The sequence below is a fragment of the Aricia agestis genome, chromosome 20, assembly GCF_905147365.1.
Source record: "Aricia agestis chromosome 20, ilAriAges1.1, whole genome shotgun sequence".
Taxonomy (NCBI): Eukaryota; Metazoa; Arthropoda; class Insecta; order Lepidoptera; family Lycaenidae; genus Aricia; species Aricia agestis.
Window position 1 is genome coordinate 12,998,533 of NC_056425.1, and position 27,061 is coordinate 13,025,593.

The 27,061-nt window shown below is 36.6% G+C and overlaps 3 protein-coding genes across 3 annotated transcripts in view; 2 read left to right on the plus strand and 1 right to left on the minus strand.

Annotated features, from left to right (window-relative positions):
• Positions 1–5,307, plus strand: part of LOC121736920 (WASP homolog-associated protein with actin, membranes and microtubules-like) — a 38,351-nt gene extending 33,044 nt beyond the window's left edge. Inside the window, exon 6 of the mRNA XM_042128388.1 lies at positions 4,991–5,307. Coding sequence (XP_041984322.1) covers positions 4,991–5,188 — 198 coding nt within the window. The 3' untranslated portion in view covers positions 5,189–5,307. The remainder of the gene's footprint in view (positions 1–4,990) is intronic.
• Positions 5,308–8,258: 2,951 nt separating this feature from the next.
• On the minus strand, positions 8,259–10,841 carry LOC121737109 (5-formyltetrahydrofolate cyclo-ligase). Its single transcript, XM_042128664.1, has 5 exons — positions 10,728–10,841; positions 10,384–10,510; positions 9,193–9,445; positions 8,777–8,901; positions 8,259–8,425 (listed from the first exon to the last, which is right to left on the minus strand). Exons 1-5 carry the CDS (start codon positions 10,760–10,762, stop codon positions 8,330–8,332), a joined length of 636 nt encoding a protein of 211 aa, XP_041984598.1. The 5' UTR covers positions 10,763–10,841; the 3' UTR covers positions 8,259–8,329.
• Positions 10,842–14,093: 3,252 nt separating this feature from the next.
• Positions 14,094–27,061, plus strand: part of LOC121737102 (transient receptor potential cation channel trpm) — a 282,713-nt gene continuing 269,745 nt past the window's right edge. Inside the window, exon 1 of the mRNA XM_042128652.1 lies at positions 14,094–14,367. Within this exon, the coding sequence (XP_041984586.1) occupies positions 14,281–14,367 (87 nt within the window). The 5' untranslated portion in view covers positions 14,094–14,280. The remainder of the gene's footprint in view (positions 14,368–27,061) is intronic.

Below are 27,061 nucleotides of genomic sequence, written 5' to 3' on the forward strand. Positions count from 1 at the left end.
TGACATGACTCCTGACCTGGTGCCAAGTGTGAAACCACAATACAAGCGATTAGGTGAGACGCCTATCAAAGGGTATGTGACTAGGCAGAAATATTTTTATCTAGTAGGCAACATCTATAGTTATGTATGTGCGTACTGCGTACATAACTATGCTGTCCGCATCTTCATTGCGCTGCAGCATCCATTCTAATTATATAAAAAAGTCTGTCTGTCTGTTACCTCTTTACATTCAAACCGCAGCATCGATTTTGCAGAAATTTGGTATGGAGATGCTTTGAATCCCGGGAAATGACATGGATCCTTTTCAACCCGGAAAAATGTATTCGTTTGCCGACGATAAACGAATAGAATAGAATACTGGCGCTTTGGAATTGCAGGCGTTACGTCACACATATAATTATATATAATATTTGTATGGATTTCGTCGTATTTAATAGCTTTCTACCTATTTCTTTTAATTTCGAAAAAATGGTGCAGTTCATTCATAACCTACGCAAAAATTTCGTGAAACATGAACAATAGAAGCTTATTAGTACTACGAAAACTACCTGGTATAAGGGATCCTTCTGGGCTCAAAGCATCCCCCTCTTTTTGCTCCTCAGGTACTAAATATAGAATAAAGCCACCCTTTGATTTGATGTCAGTTGGAGTTAAGTAACCGTGTCAGATAGAAACTGAGAATTCACTGTGAGATTCAGGTTGATTGAGTCCTAAAGTGTTCAAAATATGTATTACTAATTCTAAAAGAATACCTACAAGTGACAGTACCAGACAGTTTTTAAGACACATCACACAACCATGAATCGAAAGCCATGGAAGACCATTTTATAAACATAGAAAAGTATACTGGAATCGCTCTATACATTGTATACTTATTACTAATACAAGTAATCCTGAAAATAGTAGCATCAATAACTCAATGGATAAAGAAGAAAGAACTGCAATGGGAACAGCTGATAATCAAGACACATCAGCAGTATTTACGCTGGCTTTAAGCATTTATGTGAGCCAGAAGAAACTAGATACATTTTTAGAAGAATTTATATGTCTGCTCATAGCTATAATAATTATTAGAAGTATTTCGAAGAAGAACAATCGCCTGAGTTATGGAGCATGCATGGCCTACCATTTTATGGAGAGCTACTTAATTCCTAACCATAGAGTTAATATTACCTATTCCGATAGGCAATATTACCTTTATGTTCCTAACATGATTGGTGACGAACAGTTTGTCGGTTTCGAAAAGAACATAAGAAAGTACGAAGCGAGCCATTTCGTGGCGTTCCCAGTTAGAAAACTGTTTGTCATCGTCACCAAATCACTGTATTTCCCATCAGATTTGAGGAAGTTTAACAAGGATGAGGAGGATGTGACTTTCCTCTCGCATTTCCTCTTACCCATCAGTGAAGTCGAAACAGATGATGCTGGGGTGAAGAGAAAAGTTATAAGAAGCACTGTGTACAGATTGCACAGACAATCTGGTAAGAATCTATGCGTCGCTGCTAAAAGCGTCACATCTTTGGACGTAATGCATCATATGCTCTAAAACTCTGATGACAACCTGAAGAATCTCAACCCTGCTCAAGTAGGGGAGGAATTCTGCTCTACTCTCAAGATTCTTCTAGATAAGTCGTCCTTTAAGGATCTGTGCGAAGTTATCTACTTAAGATACAGAGCTATATGAAAATATACATTTATATTTTGATACATCTAAATACATCTCAATATATTTCTGTATATTACTATACATCTCTTCTCTTCATAGGATGTTCAAAAATTTCTGTGATTATATTATATTATGACGTGTATGATAGACAGATACACACAGTGTTGCTACTTGCCACCTTAGCACAGCACTTCACAGCAGGAACTGCAGGCAGTCTGTTCCCCAGAGCCTATATTTTCAATCAAATATCTTCAATCCACATCGTTCTGTTTTTGACACAAACAAACAAACAAACAAACTAACTAACAAACTCTGCAAAATTATAATTATTATAATATTAAGTATAGATAGCTATGTCCACACTGTGCACTTTCATCTTCAATTTTCGTCATCTTCTTTCATTCAACTGTCGTATTGGCGCATTCAATTATTTTCTTAAATATTTGAAAATGCCTAAGAGAATCAGGTCGGACGATCATGGCGCCATACTTAATATATTTTAGTCGCTTCAATAAAATAATATGGGCAAAACAACGTTTGCCGGGACAGCTAGTATAATGTAAAGCTATACATCCGGGGATGTAATGTACGTTAATATACATTACCTGCTCTATCTGTGACACCCTTCATATAAATCCAGCCTTAGTGACCTTTGAGGTACAAGAAATCTGGCAATTCTTACTTTGAAGATCAATACTGTCTTTGTTACTCAGGTTGTCTTTGCTCAAGAAGGCCTTATAAATTTTAATTCAATCGCCATTTATCTCCAGGCATCTAAATTAGACATTTAAGTAGAGGCCAAGCCAAGGACGTGTCTGAAATACGCTAATTACGACAATAGCTTAATCATCATCGATCAGCTTCTGTTATTGTCACGGCGAGGCCACGAGTAATTGGCGATTTAGATTTCGACAGATAATTCGTTAAACTTAACTGTAACTTAACAAGATATGGTGTAGCGTATAATCAGCATAACCATTATATTAAACACATTTCACCATTTTAATTTTTCAGTTTTGTCACAAATTTCGGCGTTTTAAAGCTCACTCAGCTAGCTGAGTGAGCGCTCTGTCACGATTGATATTATATGAGTTAACTACGATTTCTTTTCATCGAATTAGCTGCAATAGTAATAACGGATAGCCAATGCTTATTCTAAACTCGAACATATTAGGTACATAACACACTGAATTTGAATTTAGAATTCGTCTTTTTCGCTCGTACAGCGCTCTACAGATCTTTTTAAGTTTGTATCTCATTAATACCATCGAACTCAAAAATATACTGACACAGTGACACACTTTCGCATTTATAATATTTAGTAAACTGTATGGATAATACAAAAGCTTAGATATTTTACAAAGTATACGTGGAACCCTGAAGCCAGTCGTCGGCAGTCGGCAGTCAATTTGCGAGCGTTCTTGACCCAGTCGTGTCGCAAGTGAAGATAATCCTCCAATTACCAGCCACAATGTACAATGCGCAGATTATGTACACTTTATGTGGCATTGTAAATGTACATGATATTGTTAGGGCTAGTGCAGATTAAGATGCTACGCGATAAAAAGATGTTTCAGGCTATTTGTTAACGGGCAATATGGGCTATGGCCCACCACACATTCCCACCACTGCAACTCCTGTGTCGCCAGGATCAACAGTGGTACCAACCCTTTGATATGATCTCAGCGAGCCCGAAAGATTAAGCAAGAGCTGTTTCAGGACCCGCAACGAAATTAATCAGAAGAAAGTTAGGAGTAGGAGATATCCAATTTCCCTCCCCAAGCAAAAAGGGAGACAGCCAAATGGCAAATTGTAATTACATTAATGTTCGAACCAGAGGGGAAGCACCACGGGAAAAAATCTGCTAATAATAATAATAATAATTTATTTGCAGAAAGAAGTACAGAAGTTGTTAAATTAATAAACATAGTTCAGTCTTTATACCTAGTGCTTAGGCATGCAAAAATAAGTCAAATTAAATTAACATTACTTAAAACCCAAATCATGATTATTATTTAGTCAATATTTTAAATACATTATAATCATACAATAATATTATTTTAATATAATTAAGGAAGTCATAACATAAGTTTAAATGCTAGCTTGAAAGTAAACATAATATTATAAATTATGCTTACTTTCTGGCTAGCGCTTCGTGGGCGAGGCGATCAGTTAGATCAGCATTTCCCAAAGTGGGCGATAACGCCCCCTTGTGGGCGCTGAAGACCTAAAGGGTGTGGGACCCAGAAAAAAAAATGGGGACGTTGTGTAGAGGCTTTTATTTGAAAGTATAGTGAATCAATGGGGGCGCCAAAAATTTTTTTTCTCTGAGTGGGCGGTAGACAAAATAAGTTTGGGAACCTCTAAGTTAGATCGTAGGATTCGTGGCAGTTTAATCGCAGCGACCACGCGGCGAATTTTCGTTCATCCACCTTTTAACCGCCAGTTTGATAAAGCTCGGACGCAACAAGATGCGCTTTACTGTAGGTTTTAATTTATTATGATTGGCGTATTAGGCTGCGTTTCCACCAGAGCTGAGCGGAGCTGTGTCGCTGCGCTGAGCGATGTCATGGCAACGAAGCGATTCTATTGGTTCTCAAAAACACATTCCTCGTAACACAGCTCCGATCAGCTCTGGTGGAAAGTCAGCCTTATGGAGGCGTTTGGCACATATTTTGATATGGCCATCATTGAAAGGCATTTTAGGAAAGAATACACGACGAGACAAGCAAAGCCAATCTGTCACATAATCCCCACAATCTGTCATTATTTCTATGTTACTCTTTACTTCTAGTCTAGTTATTATGCAACACGTGGTTATAACTAGTAACCAAATGCCTAGAGTTGCTAGACCGCTTGTTATGTGTTGTCTTTCACTAAAAGTAATCTCTCTTCACACAAGTAGGTTAGAATCTCGATCTTGTTTTTAAATGTTAAACATTATGCCAAACTGGAAATATAAAATGTGGAGTATGGACTTGTATGCGAGTTGTCACTTGTCAGTGTTATGTAATACTAAGGTTCTCGAATGATATAACATCAAAAGTCATCAAAAAGTCTAAAAATTTCACCCCCGCGTCGCATACCTCGGTGTGCACGGACCCTAAATAAACCACAAAATTATATCCGTACTAATAGGATTTATGCTACATTTATAAAGCTTGATAATTTTATTTATAGTATTCTATTAATCCACATCACACTCACAAATATTACTAGTCTAGTCTATCTATGGTTTGAAATATTATGAAGTGATCTTCTAATCCCCCATCTTCTTTTAAACTATTAAAAATCTGTTCTAATCCCCCATCTTCTCAATTCCAGGCGACCAGCGCTCTTTTCACTCTGGACGGAGTGCACAGCGAAGCGCTGAGCAAACGCCTGGCCAGGAGCCAGCAGACCAGGCGGCGCTGCCGGGCGGTGCTGGCAGTTCTGGCGGTGCTGCTGCTGCTGCTGGCAGTGGGGGCGGTGGAGCTGTTGATGTCCAGGGGTCAGAGGGTGTATGGAGTGGTGATCAGCTGATGTGCTGGATGGTGCTAGCGGTGCTGCTGTTAGCGGTGGGGTGGATGTGTGCAGAGGCTACATAAAGGGTGACTCTAAGCCAGGGGTCACCAAATGGCGGACCGCGGTCCGCATCCGGACCGCCGACCCACGGTGTGCGGACCGTTCGAAGATGATCTTCGTTCATCTTAGGACTTCAACATCTCCAGGATTTAATGTCAATATCTATAGCTTGCACCAATATTTCACTCCAAACTTCAGCCCCCGTAGACAAGTGGCAAAACGCTAACGCGAACGCTAACACTAGCGCTACAAAATGTATGGATTTGACATTAGTATTCGCTAGTGAAGCGATGACCTATGTCAAATCGCATACATTTTGTAGCGCTAGCGTTAGCGTTAGCGTTAGCGTTAGCGTTAGCGCTTTGCCACTTGTCTACAGGCCCAGAGAGATAATTAGCTACAAAAAATGGTTACTTTTCTCATTGGTATCTAAAAATACCTTCGTAATTTCCGTAATTAACTTTGTTTAAATTTTTTTTATATACAGGCTGTAACAAAAATAAGTGATAATACTTTAGGGTGTGGACGTGTTCCTTGTAGAGAGTTCACTGTGAAAGTAGCAGCTGTGAAAGACGAAAAAATTTTTTCACTTTTGTATGGGCAAGGGCCCGAGCGTCACGAGTTTCCCCATACAAAAGTGAAAAAAAATTTTGGTCTTTCAGCGCTGCTACTTTCACAGTGAACTCTCTACAAGGAACACGTACACACCCTAAAGTATTATCACTTATTTTTGTTACACCCTGTATAAAATGTGTGGACCGCGAAGGTCATTTCATGTCTTAAAACGGACCCCGAGCGAAACTAATTGGTGACCCCTGCTCTAAGCTGATTAGGATCTGCCTGCTCCTCATCAGCTCAGAGTACGAGTTCGATGAGGCTGCCTGCTAACTGAAGTTGCTTCTTATGTAGACACTACATTAATCGTTGGCAGTTATCCTATGTATTATAGGCCTCGTGTTTTATTTTACGGAATTTCAATAGAAGGTATTTCTGTAGTATTACATTCATTTTGTATAATGTATTATACAAAATGAATGTAATACTACAGAAATATTTTAAATAAAAATAAAACGCGATTTAACTTTGAACAATAATGTATTGTTCAAAGTTAAATCGCGATTCAAAGTTACCCAAAATGAGCGTACTCAAAGTGCCAATAATAATTGGGTCATATTTAAAACTTTAAATTATTTTATGGCCAGTAGATCCAGATTCCAGTGCCTGAGTTTAAAAAGTTATTATTTTGAACTTATTCTACATTCAAATTACAATTTCGAATTAGTGATGTGCCTCATCTCCATATTATAAGTTTATCGATAATAATAATATATTGAAAACTTTTACTTTCACAATTAATATTTTAAAAATATTATTATGCTGCTAAATAAAAGTCAATGTGATCTCAAAATTACGATTTGACATGATTTGAAAATGTTTTTATATTTGTATTTTGTCTAGGAAAATTGTTTTTTTTTTTGTAATTGCAAAATGACATCATGAATTCATGAGTCATAAATATTCAGGTAAAATGTAATAGTTTGTATAGCTATACAAGGTGTAACAAAAATAAGTGATAATACTTTAGGGTGTGTATGTGTTCCTTATAGAGAGTTCACTGTGAAAGTAGCAGCGCTAAAAGACCAAATTTTTTTTTCACTTTTGTATGAGGAAACTCGTGACGTTGGGGCGCTTGCCCATACAAAAGTGAAAAAAATTTTTGGTCGTTCAGCGCTGCTACTTTCACAGTGAATTCTCTATAAGGAACACATACACACCCTAAAGTATTATCACTTGTTTTTGTTACACCCTGTATAGTATTGAGAGTTGGTTATCGGTTGTTTAAATAATAAAAAATGGGTAAAATATTATTCGCCATCAAATTTTTTTAAATAGTTGCCAGTAAAAATAGAGTGGGGCTGACTTACGCTGTGCGTCAAAAGTCTTTAAATATGCATAAAAAATTAAATATCTATGAAGAACCTACTAAGCATTACAATTTACAAAATGAGAATCTTCGATTATAAAATAACCATAACTTTTACATTCTCTCCATTTCAGCTACTACTAAATCTATATTATACTAAAAGGGAAGTTCTGAAGTAGTAAAACTTTATTCACCTGAAACACTCGCTTAAGGTTAAGTGCTCGAGTTTAGTGTGTTTTAGATTAAAGTACGTAAGTTCTTGTTTATTGTGTTTACACTTACAATGTTGCCTTTTTATCCTTTTGAACACCTACGGATAGTATATATTACTGCGATGTTTTCACGCTAGAGGCAACACCAGCATAGATAGTGAACAAAAAGTTTTGTTCGACGTTTGACAACGTTTCTGCCAATATTCTGGAATGACGTGTGTAACATGTCGGATTTTGGTCGGATTGTTTACTGTATGTGCCAGTAGTGCACTCTACTCCGACTTGCGTAATATTCTTTATTAAAAGTTACTTCGTTACATAGTGCCGTTTGTGTGATATTTATGTGATGTTTGGTTATCTAGTAATATTTTTTGGACCTGGTAGTCATATTATTATTTTAAAAATACTTGCCTGTAAGCTTTAGAATTTAGTAAATGCTTTAATTCTACTGTTTAGAAAATTATGTAATTTTTTTTCATGTAATGATAGTAAAATATCCGAATTCTTTTTTATTAGATATTTTAACTCTATAAGCATTTTGTGTTGTAAATAAAGTTTCGATATTTTGATAACGAAACGAAACTTGTCAGTGGAATAAAATATTATAGTACTAATAAATAATTGAGAATAATTGTTTTATTTTAAATTTAATTGAAACTTAGAATATTGTAATAATATTTTATTGACTCATAGAAGATAATGAGAATACCCATATATAACTGAAGGTATGTACTATGTATGTACTATCAGAGAAGTTGATTCTTAGGCAGAGGCCTACGTAGTTTAGTCGCGTCACGTCAAACTCAGCAGACAGATCACCAAAAACATAAAATTGACATGATTCGACCAAATGACGTTGGAGTGTCAACTGCCTAGGAATCAATTTCCTCGATGGTAAATAGTTATTAAATCATTGTTTTGTTCGTAGAAAATTATATTTTGAGTAAAAGATAGTGTCTTAATTTAACCATCAGCAAACACAACATCATCTATTCTCTGATCTAGCTCATTCATCGGAACTTTATCCAGAACTTGACAGTTGAATGCTATCGCCACGACCTGAAAAATGTTTTGGGCAAATTAAATTATAATAATTATTTTTTAGTACATTAATATTGTACAATTTGCAAAGATCAATATATTTTAGTTAAAATTTAAACTACTCTATGTTATACTTCTTCTATTATTTAGGCTTAAACTTATGCTATCTTCAACATTACAATAATTTCGATTTCGATCTATCATGTAATTTTGCTGACAATGGGGTGTCAGCAAAATTACATATTATTATAATTTACGAATGAAAGAGATAGCCATGAACCAATGGATGCTTTTCACGAGCTCCGCGACATGACTAGAGTAGTTGTACTTAATACTGATAATGCACTGAGTAAAAAATATGATTGTTACCTTAGGCGCAGTCTTAGGATCCTGGCGTAGTTTGGTGATGTATTTGTCGTAGTAACCTCCCCCGTGGCCGACACGGCCGCCGTCGCGGGAGAATGCCACCCCAGGCGCTATTATTAGATCTATGCCTGAAAATAATTTACAAAAGGTTCTTTACAGTTGACAACAAACTTTTATACAGCTAGGACGTTCCAGAACATATTTTCTTTCTTTGGAAGCATCACATGGTCATGTTATATTATGTGCTGGCTTTCTGTGATATCATGACCGAAGGATACCTATTAAGTAAACTTACAAACATATTTATTATAGTTTAGTTACAAAATATAGTTTACTTAAAATACCTAATTATGTGTATAATAATTTTAACATTTTTTTAGAAATTAACGGTCCCTCAAACTAGGCAAGGCAAAATTTACCTTCATCCAACGCATCTTCCCTCTGCTGATCTTTGCTATGCTGCTGTATCCCGTGCCTGGTGAGCGGCATATTGTCTTCGTCCCCTCGCTCCAGCTTCAGCATCCTCATGATGCCCCCAGCGTATTGGGGCACGAAGGCTGTTGCCCCCCGGGACTGGATGTGGGCGATAATGGGCGCAGTATCCACCTCGTCGCTTGTGCTCATAAAGATCGTGATGCGCTGCGCTGCCTTGTAGTGAGGGTGGTTGATGATCTGGAAAATGATATTATCATGGCATTTCATCAAATGCTCTATAAGGCCATCTCCATAAATAGGCTGTATAGGTAGCGTACTAGGGGGACAGCAGATTTCGTTCATGGGGCTGCGGAAATAAAATGGCATATACTATTAAAAAGAACCTGGCACATAACTACGGTAAAAGTACGCAGATGAGAGACGTAACTCTTAAATAAAGCTATGGGGCAACCCTAGATCTTTAAGGGTTAAGCATCTCTTGAGAAGAAAATCCCTTGAGCCAATAAGTCGAACCTTAAGCCCTGAGTCAAATGAAAATACTTATTCAAACAAACTTTTGAAATAAATCTTCAGGTACTTTCGACTTTCATAAAAACCTTAACAGATGATTTCGTCAGATAAAAAAGTCATTGAGGAAAATCTTGGAAAATTATTGTTTTGACGAGCTCCCTATGTAAACCGATAACCTTTTTGTTTATTGTCTTTATATCTCTAGCATCAATAATAAGCTTATCATAATGGTCTACGCCTATAAAATTTGCTGATCATCCAAACAATTAACAACCTTGAATTTACACGTTTATTAATTGTTATTTTTTATTATTAATTTCTATTACAACATTTGAATATCGGGTTAACCAACTTGAACAGGAAATCTTTTTCTAGAACGGGAAAACTGCACACTCCTTCGTAGAAAGAACGAAAACTAAAAGTGTAATTTCAAATGTTTCCAGAATAAAAAACACTATCCAATGCCCTTTCGCAGGATTTGAAATATAATATTCGAGCAAAAATTTCATCAAAACCAGTTTAGCAGTGAATCCGTCATAGACGAAGAGACACATTTGCGATTTATAATATTAATATGTAAAGTATACAGTCAGGATATTAAGTTATTACTTAAAACAGTAATTATAGTTAACTTTATATTCGTACATGAAAAAAATTACACTTACTTTATTATATACGATGTCAGATTGCCGCTTCTTTTCTTCTTTGGATAATTCCGAAATTTTCTTGGCGATCTGCTCTCTTATAAGAACTTTGGCGGGATCAGGTGTTCGGCTCATTTTTGATGATGTGCTAAAAGATAGAAACAATTACTTAACACAAAATCAGGTATAATACCTACTGTTTTATTTTATTTAAATTTAGTAAAAATGTTCATTGAAATTAACATTATTGTTCTGTATACAAAAAAAAAAAAACAATCGCTGTTGTCAAAACAATGTGCCATTGAAAACTTGCAATATCGATAATTTACACTATGCAATGCCCAACACTAGCAAAATTTACCTACCTAAAAAATGCCTGAACGAATGCTCTAGCCAGCATGGACTACGCGACTGATAAACGCGGCATATAAATATTTTTAAATACTCTTTTCCCTAGACGTTAATGATGTTATCGTTATGATAACAAACTCATGCGTCGTCATTCCTAACCAAGATGTTTTCAGAGCATGGGTCATTCACATGTTGTGTTTTATACGAAGTGCCATCTAGCGACGTCAGTGTGAACTACAATGTGAAGGACTAAATCACTTAGTTTTGTGTTGGTTAATAGATGTCGCTAGTTGTTTTATAAATTAAGTTTCGTCCTGCACAGTTTTAATAATATTTAAAAAAAACGCAGTTTTTCTTTTGCATTATCTGATAAGTCTAAATCAAGGAGATACTGGAGGAAGTCAACACTAATTTTATCTACATTACGTAGAAGACGTATTCTACAAATGAATATCAGACAACGATGAGTTTAAAATGCTTCCGAATATAAAAGTTAGTGATAAGTGATAACTAACAGACAACAAGAATAAAAAGTTAAGTTTGTTAGAAGTTCCATTCCGTATCCTCTTGGACAGCGAAACTTTAAACAACTAAAATTAAAAAAATATGAAAAGAAATAAATACTCGTATGCTGGAAGATGGGATTTCGGCGTGTTATATTCATGAAGCTAAAGCGCTTATTCCACTTATCCTAGCTAGGACGTCCTAGCTAGGATAAGAATAAGCGCTTTATATAGAGGTTAAATTATATTCACTAACACTAAGCACCCCACTCATAGATAAAGTATTCTAGTATAGATGTAGTCTTAGCCCGTCATCGCGTGGCCATTTTGTGCTTTTTTTCATACAAGTAGTGTGCGTTTATTTTCTTGAATATTCATATTTGTCGATTATTTCGAAGCACATTATGATACAGGAAAGAAAGTCAATTAGTTAATGATATCGATTACGTGTGTTTACGGATTCTCATCACTTGATTAGTTCAAGTGATGAGAATCCGTAAACACACGTAAAAAGCTATGCAATTTTTATAGCCAAATTATTAATTGATTTGACATTTTAAGCACTAATGCCTTATATAGCACGAATAAGGGATTGATAAACTTATTAATTATCTTTTTAGCTTACAAAAATACCGATTAGAAAGCCCAAAAAACGTTGTTCAAAACTTACGTATTTAATGTTAAATCCACGTGTTTGAGGCATTCTTTGACCATTCTTATGGTTTATTATTTAGCGGAACCACAGAACTCAACAATATCTAGCATTAAATGTTCACTAAAAACCTTTATTAACACTTTTATTACATGAAATATGCAGACCGACTCCTTTGTTATGTCCTACTAAGTAGGACATAACATTACACGCTTTTGACGCCTATACACCGATATAAGGCTCTCTCCAGTCTATAGTACCTCAATATTTTAATGATGATAAACTTCACTTTAATGAACAGTTTCACAGATAAATTATGTGTAGGCCTTATGACAAATTCTTTACAGAATAACTAAGAATTTATTAAGAAAGTAACTATGTAGTTACTAGCTAGTATCAAGTATGTACATACTATGTAGTTGCAAAGCTGCTTTCATAAAATATTCTTAATATTATTTACTTACTTTATAATAAATTATAACATTAAGTTAAAGTTAGAAGACAAATTGCCTTGTTATCAAGCAATTAACAATGAATAATCAGGAGTACGCATCCGGAACGGAAGACTCGGTCCCCAAAATCAGATACGATCCCGGAATTGGTAATGTTCCTTCCTGAACCCGGAACTACCTGTTACAAGTACCGACATACATTACATGATAGTACCATCGAGGAAATTGATTCTTAAGCAGTTGACAGACCAACGACATTTGGTCGGATCATGTCAATTAATTAAATTAGTGTTAATAGCTATGTTCACACTTCACACTATGCAATTTCATCTTCAATTTTTGTCATCATCTTTTTATTCAACTTTCGTTTGGCATATTCAATAATTGAATGCATCAAAATCCACCCGCGTTGGAAAAAAAAGTGTCATAGCGTCGCGGGCATGCCTCACGTGCGATGTTGACTGCGCTATAACGCATGCCCTTGATGAACAAAAAAAGGCACAGTGTGGGCAAAGCTAATTGGGTACTAGGTCCCCCATCTACCTAGGAATCAACTTCTTTGATACTTAGTACAATATAAATTTCCGGTAAAATAAAATAATTTATATAATTTATTTCACCAAACAATTTAAACGAGATACTCGAAAGTCGAGATGGTGTCAAACAAGCTTACTTGATAACATTTACCAGACAAAACTTTTCAGCTAAGTACTTATATGCAGGGAATAAAATATTATGCCTATGAAAAGGTTTGTCTGCAAAATGTGGAGAGAGTGTTTTTTATTAGCAATCAATAGAATAAGAGAAATGCCTCTTTATAGTAGGCGCCCAAAAAGACACGTCTTATCAACCGGACTGTGGCTACCGGCTGGAACCACACCATTTTCCTTGCTAAAAATGAGCATCTTGAATCTTAAATTTTTGAAAATGTACTCAGTTGATAAACATTTAAAATGACTAGTTTAAAGAATTAGACTCAATGGTCAATAATATTACTTAATTAATAATTATTAATAAAGAAAATTAAAGGTCAATAATATTAATCCATAGTAATATTATAAATGCGAAAGTGTGTCTGTCTGTCTGTCTATCTGTCTATCTGTCTGTCTGTCTGTTACCTCTTCACGCTCAAACCGCTGAACCGATTTTGCTGAAATTTGGTATGGAGATACTTTGAGTTTCGAGAAAGGACATAGGATACTTTTTATCCCGAAAAAATGTACGGTTCCCGCGCGATGAACGAGTTTTGGCGCAACGGAGTTGCGGGCGTCATCTAGTTATTAATAAGTAAAAAAAATATAAACCCTGACGGATTTTCTACACTGCACCGAAACTTTATCTATTTTCCTGTACTTACTTGCTTACATAATATTATAAAATAATTAATTTCGGTTCACTCTTATTCATTGTAAAGGATCCTTTTCATTGTCAATTCGTCAAACATTACAAAAGCAGTGAGATTGATATTTCAGCGATTTCCGGTCTTTCATTCCATTCGGTCAAAATAAATGAAATTGCTGCTTTGTAAAGTTTTAACAATGACAGTCAATCTACTGTTGTGGATACAACTCCCAAGGACATGGGCCTGTATTACAACTTACAGCTTGTAATTTCGGAGCAATTTACGAGTTATGTAATATCGGTGACACAAAAAGAGGTCTCGTGGGGTAATTTATGTAAATAGTTTAGGAAAGAGCAGATGTTTCAGAAAATGTTCTTTGTTGTGTGGCGCTGCCGTCGCTGCGGGCGCCGGCCGCGGGCCGCCGGGCGCGGGGTCAGTCGAGCTCACACCGCTGGGGATTGCACGCGCGCCGTCACGCTGCGCGCACACAAAACTTTCTTACGTCAAATCCATGGATATAACCTAACAAAACGCGAGTCGGACGCGAGTAAAATGTGAATGTGTGTTATCCGATATGTAATAAGTGTTAGTGACGTGCAGTGGCCGTAAGTTTTAGCGATGAGTATTCAAAAGTGTCTGTTGGATAACTCTAGCAGGATGATCAAGGCGATGTCCACCGCCAAGTCTTCCAACGAAGTCAAAACGGTGAGTTACAATCCACACAGTAAAGTTATAGGTTATCTTTAAGGTTAAAATTAACTTCGCAGTTTGCACACTGAGTCGACGTCAAATACGGTTTTGTTATTCATTCACACAGCACACTTTTATTATTTACTGGTTTCACGCCTGTAGCATGTCCTTTAATCCTGTACTAAACTTAGCAATAAAGGAACATAAAACTCAAGTTTTGCGCCAGTAGAGCTCAGCTGATGAATATTTCATAATCTAGTTGTCATGAGTGTAATGTGAATGGTTCAGACTTCAGATTCGAGAATATAATTATTTTATGATAACTTAGTTTTGTATCCTCGAATTAAGTCATGATTCAAGAATTAATTAACATTTTACTACAGACAGTTTTTGTCTCGACGACTGTAGAATGTTAAATGTCATTTATGAACGAGCTGTCATTAGTGAATGAACGATTAAATGATACTGAATGAATGTTTAAGACTTAAGTTTAAGTTAATTTTGAACATAATTTATGTTTTGAGTTTATCATACATAAGTAAGTACCTATATAATATTTTTTTGAAATTCAACCCATTTTTACATGTTTTATGAAAAGGACCCTAGTTAATTTACCGAAATAATTTGTTTTAAATATAATAGGTATTATACTTATTCAGAAACAGCAGACAGTAACGAATCTGGCCATGTTTTTATTATTAAGTAAGTATAGGATTGCGTTTGTAGTATAGAAAATATGTGTTCAACTAACTTACTAACACAATACTGTAACATAAAATATTATGTCAATTTTATTATTCAAATGCGGCGAAAATTGCTATAATTATTATTATGCTGTGTTTTGTTAGCTTTTATGAATAATGCCCTTTATTTCAATTGTTACAAGGCTTGGTTTAAATAATTAGTGTAAGTCACTTAGGTACTTAAAATAACTTTTTCTTTCAAGAAATGGTCGCCCTTGAGAAATAGTCATAAGTAGTATTTATCATTAATTTGACTATTTTTTAGTTAAAATAATGATTTAAATACTTTTACTAAATTTCATGTACTTACTTACATAATTATATGTAAGCCTTAAACAAGAATACATTTTATTATTATTGATTTCTAATAATAATTCATAGAGGATTATCAGTAGCTTGTAAGAATAAACGAATGATTTATATTTGTTAGTGCAATAGCGTTTTCCTGTTCTAGGTACACGTACAGTCGTAGAAATTAATGATTAGCACATTTTCGCACTTATGGTCAAACTGATAAACTTGATATCAAACGGTTCTTTTTGTGCTCATTTTACATAATTACTCCAAGTATCTTGTCACTCTTGTACAGAATGTGTGCTGATCAAAATAAAGCAATTAAGTACATTAATTGCTCATTTGAGTGAACTACAAAGTGAATGTTCTTCATTAGTTCATTACTACTTAGTAAGCCTTTATGGTTGAAGTAACTAGTTCTCCTGCTTTGTAGACTATTCTCTGTCCAAGGTCTTAAACAACTAGTTATCCACCACTTCTGATCCTTATTACCAAGAAATAAAGTCGAAAAGTGATAATCAAGTTCCGTGTTCGACTGTACAGTCACGTGACGAGCTCCTGACCTCGTTTCCATATAAAAGGGTGTACTTTTGTTGGTGGTATCATAATTACTCACCTTTTGATTTGTTGTTACAAATTGTTTAGCGCATTGATGCGTATGAAAATATACAATTAAAATATATTGTACTAGACGACGCCCGCAATTCCGTTGCGCCAACATTCGGGACTCAAAGTATCTCCATAGTCCATACCAAATTTCAGCAAAATCGGTTCAGCGGTTTGGGCGTGGCGAGGTAACAGACAGACAAACGGACACACTTTCGTATTTATAATATTAGTATGGATAATAGCCTAATAGCCAATAGGTAGACTGAAGTCTTGAAGCGTTATATTGCACAATAAAATTGCTCGTCTAGGGGTCCGCTATTTATAGCAAGCAATTATAGACGTGTATATTATCTCAGAATCTTAACCACCTGATCTTAGGCCAACCTTTAAAGACCACGATTGGCAAAATTGGCAAATCTCTACACATGTAAGTAATCGCCAATATTTGCTCATCATTAGCTAACATGCAAGTCACGACTTACAAGGACTAATTACCATGTTAAATGTTAATCCATGTCATTTTGGTGAATAAGTAGTAGGGTTGTTGAGGAAGTGATTATGAGGAAGAGGAGGAGGAAGAGGAATTGTCACGCGCAAATTTAGAGGATGCGGATGAGGAAGAGGATATTTTTTTGAGGAAGAGGATGCGGATGAGGAAGTGGAAGAGGAAGTACGTCCATATAGTACAGCGTTTCCCAATGTGGGTGATTACGCCCCCTTGTGGGCGCTGAAGATCTAAAGGGGGGCAGTGTGGGACTCGGAAAAAAGGCGGCGTTTTGTAGAGGCTGTGGGGGCTAATATTACCGACAAATTAAGGGGCAAAAGCCCCTTAATTTAAATTAGGAAAAGAAAGTAGGTGAAACAATGGGGGCACTAAAACATATTTTGTTCTCAAAGTGGGCAGTGGACAAAAAAGTCTGGGTTCCCAGACTTTTTTGTCCACTGCCCACTTTGAGCCTGATATAGCACTACACTTCGGTATCATTTCGGTTTTCGATAGAAATCAAATTATTAGATTATTCGCACTGCGTACGTAGCTGCGTAGTGCGCACACGCGTAAACAAAACAACGCTTGCTATATTATGTCAATAAAATTAAAACAAACAAGCAAGGAACAGCGCGGGTGGCGAGAGAGACGAGGAACAAGGAACAGCAGCGCCGAACCGAACGGGCGCGCTCTGGCGTGTGCGTTGCCATGATTGGATACGCGACGCGTATGCGCACTGAAATTCCTCATAAATTCCTCCTAAATTTTGAGGAAGCGATAGCGGAAGAGGATTTTTGTATTTTTATTTATGAGGATGCGGTAACGGTTGAGGAACCCAAATTATTGCGGAACTTCCTCATTATGAGGAAGAGGAAGAGGAATCCTCAGCAACCCTAATAAGTAGCAAAAATAGCAACACCGTGCAACCTTGATAGCTGATAACAAAATTACCGTGTAAGGCTAGCGTAGTTTAGCATGAACATATTATAGGTAACTAGCTGTCCCGGCAAACGTTTCTTTGCCATGTAAAGTATTTCGCCCGTATTATTTTATTGAAGTGACTAAATAAGTATGTCACCATGGCAACGTCCATCGCTATCCCGTCGCACAAACAATGGTCGCCGTCAGTCTCGAGATGTAATAATTTACTATTATTATTCAACAAATGCACTTATCAATATAATAAGTACCCAGTAGCCGATTCTCAGACCTATCACCCACTGAATATGCATATAAAATTTGGTTAAAATCAGTAAAGCCGTTTCGGAGGAGTACGCGGCCTAACATTGTGACACGAGAATTTTATAAAAGAAGATATAGAACTTGGTAGCCCGATAGTGAGAAAATGTTATTTAAAGAGATTTAAAGAGTATTCAGCTTAAATTAATGAAGGTTTTCGCATTTTCGTACATTTTCTGTCAAATTCTACGTTAAATAGCTATCCCATGTTATAATTCTAACTATAGACGTAACTCCTGTCTAGTGCGAGCTAGCATTGAATTTAATAATGTCTGTAAAAAATTCTCTTTCGATCCTTATACATAGCGGACCAAGAATGCAAGAGACAAACTGAACCTTAACTTCTTCGATTAATATTTTCTATTGATTTATAATTACTGTTCTATTCTATATTCTATTCTCTTAAACATCATTGTACTTTGTAACCTTAGTATATAATTATAGTTACACAAAATTTTGTTTGTTGTGTTAAAAAATCATGTTTGTTTGCTAGATTATCTTTGTTAATGGTGAAAACCTGTCATTGGCTTCTTGTTTTATCTATAATTTAACTATTTAAGTAAAATTGTAAGCTGTTGGTTTTCCAATATTAAATAAATAAATAAATCAAAGTGAAGTACATATATAATTATTTAATTTCCTATGCAATGCAGTATAAACGGGGCAAAAAAATACTCTTTACAAACGTTTTGGGAGTATTCGCCGGCAACTATACATATAAGGGAGATCGCAGACGACAGACTTTTTGTGCGATCGAGTCTGCGGCGCCCATACAGTCGGCATGGAGCGGCCATGCCGTCTGCGATCTCCCTTATAGTTGCGCTCTGCTTCGCCCGGGTAAAACCATATCCCGCGGTAATGTAACATTTTTCCTTGATAAAAAGTATACCTACTATGGTATAGGTCCTTCTCCGTATATAGCTGGTACTCTAGATGCCTAATCTATGACCTTGAAAGATGGCGCAGTAGTTTAGGAGGCTTATCGAAGCACACATGTTTTTCTCTTTGTAATCTATATTCTAAATCTATACTAATAGTTATTATAAACTTATAATTATAAAGCTTGCTGGAACGAACTGTCACCAGTAGTATTTCCGGACCTATATAATATTATAGTACGACCTACAAACCTTCAAGAAGAGAGCGTATTCTTCTGATGTTGCCAGTGTCCATGGGCGACGGTAGTTTCTGTCTATCAGGTGACCCGTTTGCTCGTTTGTCCCCTTATTTTATAAAAAAGGCTGAAGAGTCTTTCTTTGATTAAACGCGCTAATCTTAGGACCTACTAGTAAGAATGGAATTGGAATCCCTTGATAAGCCGTGTGAGTTATAACCTGACTTCACCAGCTGCCCTTCGCCCCGAAGGGTCACCAATCACCATCAAATATTCAGCATCAATTTCAGCTGGAACAATATGCATAATGAAATCGTTTGTCCTGTCTGACTTATCAATGAAACTTATACCTACAATCTACATAATATACCTACCCCCTTACTAATAAACGCTGTATAAGCTTTGAATAGTTATACAGTGTTTTGTCTTCTACAATCCAATTGAAAATGTCACTTCTGTGACAGGAACAAAACACTGTATAACTATTCAAAGCTTATACAACGTTTATTATTATTAGTAAGAAGGCTTATGTAGTGGGTGAACATTCTCTGACGCTAATAAAATGAAAAATCCAAAAAATCATTGCGCTTGTTATGACTCCATACAATATTTTATGGCAAATGAATAAAAATTTAAAAAAGAAAATCGCAAAGTCAGAACCGTGAGAAAAGACAGGGCCTGTCCACATTGGGCCAAAAGCGCTATTTAGATAGAGCGACGATTGCCCATCATGGACGAAGAGCTTAGCTTCCCAGCTTCGGTGGCACAACATGGAGGACTCAATATGTCGGTCAGACGCACATCAATTAGCTGATAAACTGCCGAATGTCAATTGAACACAATTAACGACCAACATGTACCCGTTCATCACCATCAAGACGTATCAACAAAACTCTAAGCTTAAGTTAAAAAAAATATTGATGTTTCAATAGTTTTACATGTCTCTGTAGTCTGTACTTTTTAGGGAAAACATCTAGAGGCGTTTCACACTTTTCGGATTGATAAAAAAAATTTAATTTGTATTGGGACTTGGGAATTAAAAATTGGGATTCAGGAGTCAGAATGAACCGATTGAAAATTCGCAGAGAGTAGAACACCTGGCCTGTCTGGCCCCAGGCCCTGTCAAAGTAATGTCCTCCTCTCTTTCTACTGCGTGGTGAACTTCAGTCATTCAGCATCATCAGATTCACCAAAAACTTGTAATAAGTAATATTCAAGCAGTTAAGAAATTCTTAAGAAGAATATTATTTTCCATACAATTTCTACAGGAAAACGTAGATTGTCAAAGCTCTCAAAATCATAAATAATTCATGAATATCGAAAGAGTTTTAAATAATGAAGCCATTTAATCACCATCATAACAATATTAAAACACTTTATTTGCTTTTAATTATGACTCTGCAGCGCAGTAGAAAATTCAACACAGTGCGGTTGTCTATGCCGATGAATATTTAACTCTATGTGTATAGAAATAGAATCGCAAATGCCCCGGCGGGATGCAAGAGTAAATTATGCACGCTATTCTCATCTTGTTCATATTTTATAATGTTAAATTTGGGATTCTTCGAGATTACAATGCTGGGACTTGGGAGTTCTGTTATTTGGTAAAGTCACAGAATACATAGTTTTTTATTTATTTATTATGGCCCCTATCTGGGACCTCTTGTTTCCCCTATACATTATACAGGACATTTATCTGCGTTATTTTTCCTTATTACATTGTTTCATGGTTATAATTAAATACACTTTCATATTTAACAGACTTCTATACTTTTACATTCAAACTACTACATTCCGTTACATTATTTTGTTATAGATTATTTATGTAAGTATATTACTTAAATAATCTATAACAAAATAAATAATAATGTTACAGGTACAGAATACATAGTGCAAGTAAAGTGTCGCGGGTCTTATTCTGGAGCCTAATAGTCCTGAAACTAATACGATTGACGTTGGATTTATATGCGTTCGCGCGAATGAGCGGTTTGGCCGCTACATCGCGACATCTCAATTTTACGAACCGTAATCATAGCGGCCAAACCGCTCGTTCGCGCGGACGCATAATACATAAATCCAGTTGAGTTGATAAATAAATAAATAAAATCGGCATTGGACTGACTAGACGTCAAGCTTGCAAGCTTAGCATGGCCTGCTGGATCGAGAAGTTAGGATTTTGGTCAACGCGATGTCGATTTAGATTTGAAATTATTTGGGTTTCGGGAATACGGTTTACGATCGAAGCCTAATCAAAACTGACATCGAATCAAAGTTGTTTTAATCGAAATCAAATTAATTTCAGGACTAAAGGTACAAGTTGGAAGTCCGCTACATGTAGCTGCAGCAGACGACGTGTGTTGACGTGGTTTCTATGTATTTCTATGAAAAGTGTCGCTAGCTTCATGTCGCTAGCTGAGGAGGGTATTTCATAGAAATACATACAAACCAGTAATGTCGCGACGACACGTCGTCTGCAACTTGTACCTTAATTAAGACTCGGTATACATCATCCTGAATCTTAGACCTTGATTACACCTACCAAGAAGAGTGTCAAGGCACTGCAAACCATGACTTCGTGGTGCAAACAGACAATTTGATTGGCCGGGAGCACTGTCCCTCTACTCGGTAGATGTAACAAGGCCCTTAGGGATTTTGGGAATTTCGGAGCAGTTAAAACAGCTCTGAAAACAGAGATACCAGATGATCTTACAGCTTTTGCAGTACGTGTCCCATTATCGTTAACTCAAACGTGCGCTATCTTATTTTAGCCGAGACATAAATCAAGAAAAAGTTGGTCATTTACATAAAATTAAAGGTAAAATGAAGTAAGATTTAAAGAGTCATGACCGTTCCCTCCAGCAGCCTCCTGAAACTAAGTGGTGGCCACTTAGCTTCAGAGGGTTTTTTGACTCATGTATCTCTTATGAAGTTATGATTAATAAATATAACGTTCTTAACGAAACTTACCGTGTCTCCGTTAAGTTTTTATTAGACTCTATATTTAAATTATGCTCTAGTAATATTAGATTAATCATAATATTTTTTTATGCTTTAAATATAGTCTAATCTAATTTAGTGGCGAAACCCTTTTGAGAAGTGCCATTTTGATGAATCCCTAAAATATGAATGTCTTTCATTTGGGCGCAACACATTCGATATTAAGGGTTTACACAGACAGACCGCATTTCAACTGCAATCCAACAGCAAATTGCAGCTCAAGTGCAGTTTGAATATAGTTGGCACGACTGCAATACGACTGCAATAGAACTGCAAACCAAACAGTTCACACGACTTCACGCCGACTGCAACTGAACTGCAATCCGACTGCGCGTTTGGTTTGCAGTTCTATTGCAGTCGTGTCAACTGCATTCAAACTGCACTTGAACTGCAATTTGCAGTTGGATTGCAGTTGAAATGCGGTCCATCTGTGTAGACCCTAACATCGTATCTTCATTTACCGTTATCCATGACCGAGCAACAACTTGGGACCTAGGTAAGCTATGTCTAGATTGGACCTAGGTCTTGTCAGTAACGCGATTAGTTCGAGCTCGGTGCTCAATCAACAGGTAAATTGGACTTTCATTCGATTATGTACAGTTTTTAAACATATTGCTTTAGTTAAAGTGGTTTTAAGAATTATAAAAAAAACCTAAATATGTATTACTTAATTAGAATTTTCAAAAACCTTTTTACGAGTAGGAATAATTTTATGAGTTTTAAAGATATTACACGTATTTCTAATATGATATCTATTACTTCTATACTAATATTATAAATGCGAAAGAAAAAAACGTCTGTCTGTCTGTCTGTATGTCTGTCTCGCTTTCACGCCAAAACTACCGAACCGATTGTAATGAAATTTTGTATACAGATAGTCTAAAACCTGAGAAAGGACATAGGCTACTTTTTTACAGGAAAAAAGGGGGTGAAAATACGAAAATTTGTTCAAATTAAGTTAGTTCCAAAAATTCATACTAGATGGCGCCGTGCGTCTCTTACATCGCGCTAACGCTTGCCCAACATCTTTTTATAAGATGTGGTATCATCACTCATTTGGCAACTTTTTTTCGATTGTTATTTCTTTTTTACGTTATTTAATAAGTCTGTACTTTATATTATATACAGTGACGTAACCTTAAACCTATCAATGATAAATATTAAATAGTTTATGGGTAAAGTTGTGTAATTGGGGGGGTAAATAAGCTTTAAAATTTGGCATAATATATAAAGTTTAATATTAAAAAATGAAATATTATGTGCACACTGCACAGCTGTTTTGATTTAAGGGGCACCAGGGTTTTTTTTATAAAAGCTTTTGACACCAATTTTGTTGACATCGCGCGCTATAAACTGAAGTCCACGCGGACGAAGTCGCGGGCAACAGCTAGTAATATATATTATTGCTGCAATGTTTTCAAGAGACAGCACCAGCACAGACAGTAAACAAAAAGTTTTGTTCGACGTTTGACAACGTTTCTTCAAAACCCTGTAAATTATTATATAAGTTACTAGATGATCCGCGCGGCTTCGCCCGCGTAATTTAGGAATTTCACGAGAACCGTACATTTTTCAGCAAAAATAGCTTATGTCCCTTCACGTGGTCTATTCTTCATGTGTGCCAAATAACATAAAAATTGCTCCGGTAGTTCTTAAGATAATAAGCAATTTCAAATATTTTCCCCCGTTTTTACCACATTTTCCTCTAATAATATAAATATAATCTATAAAATATAAAAATATAGCCTATAGCCTTCCTCGACAAATGGGCTATCTAACACTGAAAGAATTTTTCAAATCGGATCAATAGTTCCTGAGATTAGCGCGTTCAAACAAACAAAGTCTTCCGCTTTATAATATTAAGGGCCCGGTTCTCCACTTTCTGATAAAGTGCCTAATAGGCTATTCACAACTTTTTTGACAGATTCTCCATACTTGATCCACGATCTGTCAAGTTAATTTGTGGATAGCCTTATCAGGAAGTGGTGACTGCCCTAAGTATAATAGATAACGTGTGCAGCATGTCGGATTTCGGTCGTATTAATATCTATAGACGCTTCACACCACGTCAGTCTGGCCCCGTGCTAAGTACCTAAAGGACTTGTGTTACAGGTACCAGACAACGGAAATATATTTAATACTTTTATACTATACATATATTTAAGATTTTTATTATATCATACACATATTTAATACACATCCAGACCCGGGAACTTTTGAAAAACGTTCCGTCGGCGGGATTCGAACCCACGACCTCCGGCTTGAGCTACCGACGCGCTCACCACTGAGCCACAGAGGTCGTCATTATTCAGTATTATTTGCCGTATGTGCTAGTAGAGAGCCCTGTGTTCCGAAATCCGACCTTTGTGTAATATTCCCTTTTTTTCTGTGGTAGACTTTTTTTGCGATAAGGCGTGCTAAATCTTCAATGATGTTATTTCGGTCATGGTGCGGAATTTTGTGCGTCGTTATGTGACTCGTGTTTCAACAGATTTATCTTAATTTGAAGATAAGCGCTGATAATGCAATTAGGATTACAAACCGAGAGGTTAAACAATAGCACCTCTAAGGGCATGTGGCACCATTTACTGATAAGTGTCAGATGGAACATACACTTCAAAGAAGTTCAGACTCAGTTCACTTCAGTTCGGACAGACACTCTTTCGTATTAATATTAGTATGGATACACGTTGTCTATTTAAACAGAATTCCGTCACGTAAATTTCACCTTCTTTCACTAAATATGAAACAATTTGAGGATCCAAAATAGTTTGTACAAAGGGTTTGTGAGTTCTGCCCAAGGGCGCTATGTAATGATAGTTTTCTCCTTTTGTCTCTATCACACATTTAAATGTAGGTTAAAACACTTAAAACCCCATCTTCTATTTAAAAAAATACATACTTTTTTAAACAAGTATAAATTAAACATTCATAATAAAAATAAAACATTTTAAAAATTCACCCTGTGATACAATAAAAAATATTGGGTGATTTTTTTATATGGCCACAGTCGGCGACATCTGTAAGTTTAGGACTTAGGTGATAAATGGTAATGGTAAAATGCTAATAATTATAATAAAGGTTGTTACTTTGTGACATTTTTATAAAAACTGAAGTCAAAATCTATATCAGCTACAAGATGACCTTCTGACTTCGTATTGCACTAACCTTCTCCTTCCTAATTCAATGAAGATACCCAGACTAAAGTAAGAGCGCTTACAGACGAACGGCACGTGCCGGCGGCACGCGTCGGCGGCAGTTGACGGCAGACGACGGCAGTCGGCGGCACGTGTCGGCGGCAGTCGGCGGCAGTCGACGGCAGTCGACGGCAGCCGTCGACCTTGCAGTTGTGACATAACGCGTAAAGGTAAAGGTCCACAGGTCGGTATCGTACGCAACGGACGTCTCGCATCAAACGGATATTTTTTTTACAGTACGTCCACTGTATCGGCAGCGTACGGATTACCGACTAGACAGTATGGTTATCTTCAAATTAGTCCAAACAAAGTTTCTAAGTCATAATTTCTGCTTTCGACTATTCCATCCACACCCCCTTTTGAGCATTTATTTACTAGGCTATTCGATAATCCGTACGCTGCCGATTCAGCGGAAGTACTGTGAAAAAACTATCCGTTTGATGCGAGACGTCCGTTGCGTATGATACCGACCTGTGGCCGCTTACCTTTAGGAGGCACGTCACAACTGGGGGCCTACCACCACCTCTATTAACGACACCGTTTGACAGATAAGCAATAATTACTTTAACGTCAAGCTAGCGATCTTAAAAAAACTTGATATTTAACAGCGGATTTAACAATATTTTGCAATTTTTACTGTTTTTTAGTAAAATTATATTTGAAAAGTGAGTACGGTGATGTTATTGTAATCTTACAACAAAGCTTTCTGGAAACATGATCGTTTTAGGAAAGGTCGTGGTAGGTCCCCTGCAAGCGTCATAAATTGTCAACGGCTGCCGTCGACTGCCGTCAACTGCCGTCAACTGCCGTCAACTGCCGCCGACACGTGCCGCCGACTGCCGTCGACTGCCGCCGACACATGCCGCCGACACGTGCCGTTCGTCTGTAAGAGCGCTTAGCCACATCGGCTCATTCGTTTTCGAGTATTAGCGAAACTACTAAAATTTTGGATTAATTTTTGTTTTAAATATGTAATATAAAATATTATATTAGATTTTTTTTTACGTAGGAGAGCCATGCTTCGGCACGAATGGGCCGGCTCGACCGGAGAAAAACCACGGGGTCACAGAAAACCGTGTAACAGCGCTTGCGCTGTGTTTCGCCGAATGAGAGAGTTTACCGGAGGCCCAATCCCCTACCCTATTCCCTCTTAAAAGGCCGGCAATGCACCTTCAGCTCTTCCATGCAGTGTCCATGGGCGACGGAAGTTGCTTTCTATCATATCCGTTTGCTCGTTTGCATTATTTCATGAAAAAATATAGTTTTTTTAAATAAGAGTTAAGATATTTCTCTCCGAATTACGGTAAATCCATCATAAACCAACACAGAGATCCCTTTAAAGCGAATAATTTAAAACTATATTTTTCCTTTACTTACATAACGCGCCAGCAACACGACAGCACGACAGCGTTATCACCTGTGTTCTAATTGTCCATGCATAACCATTATCATAGTGTCGCGCTATGGCGTACCAAGGCTAGTAGTATCAGCACTTGAATATAGTCATGAAAATTAAAAGGTTGATGGTCGATACGAGTCCGGGTTATATTACTAATACTAGACGTTCCGCGCGGTTTCGCCCGCGTAATTAGATATTTCACAGACAAATTAGTCCACAAAAAATAGTATATGATGCTTCACGTGGTCTACTCTATATCTGTGCCAAATAACATAAAAATTACTCCAGTAGTTCGTGTGATAAGCTCTTTCGAATAATTCTCCCGTTGTTTCCACATTTTCCTCTATTTCTTCGCTCCTTTTAGTCTTAGCGTGATAAAATATAGCCTTCCTCGATCGAAAAATTCTTTCAGTGTTAGATATCACACTGAAAGAATTTTTCAAATCGGATCAGTAAGTTCCTGAGAATAGCGCGTTCAAACAAACAAACAAACAAACTCTTCCGCTTTATAATATTAGTACTTACCTATAGATATATATGTACATATACTTAATATATTATATGTATTACACATGCGAGAAGAATTCTGCGTGTCTCTCTATTGCTTCATCACGATTAAACTGCTAAACC

Excerpts from the sequence above, each read along its gene's own strand:
- LOC121737109 (XM_042128664.1), bottom strand. The coding sequence starts at position 10,762 with ATGCTGGCTAGAGCATTCGTTCAGGCATTTTTTAG. Across the intron at positions 10,511-10,727 it reads TTCGTTCAGGCATTTTTTAG|CACATCATCAAAAATGAGCC; the intron begins GTAGGTAAATTT and ends TCTATCTTTTAG. Across the intron at positions 8,426-8,776 it reads ATCCTAAGACTGCGCCTAAG|GTCGTGGCGATAGCATTCAA; the intron begins GTAACAATCATA and ends AACATTTTTCAG.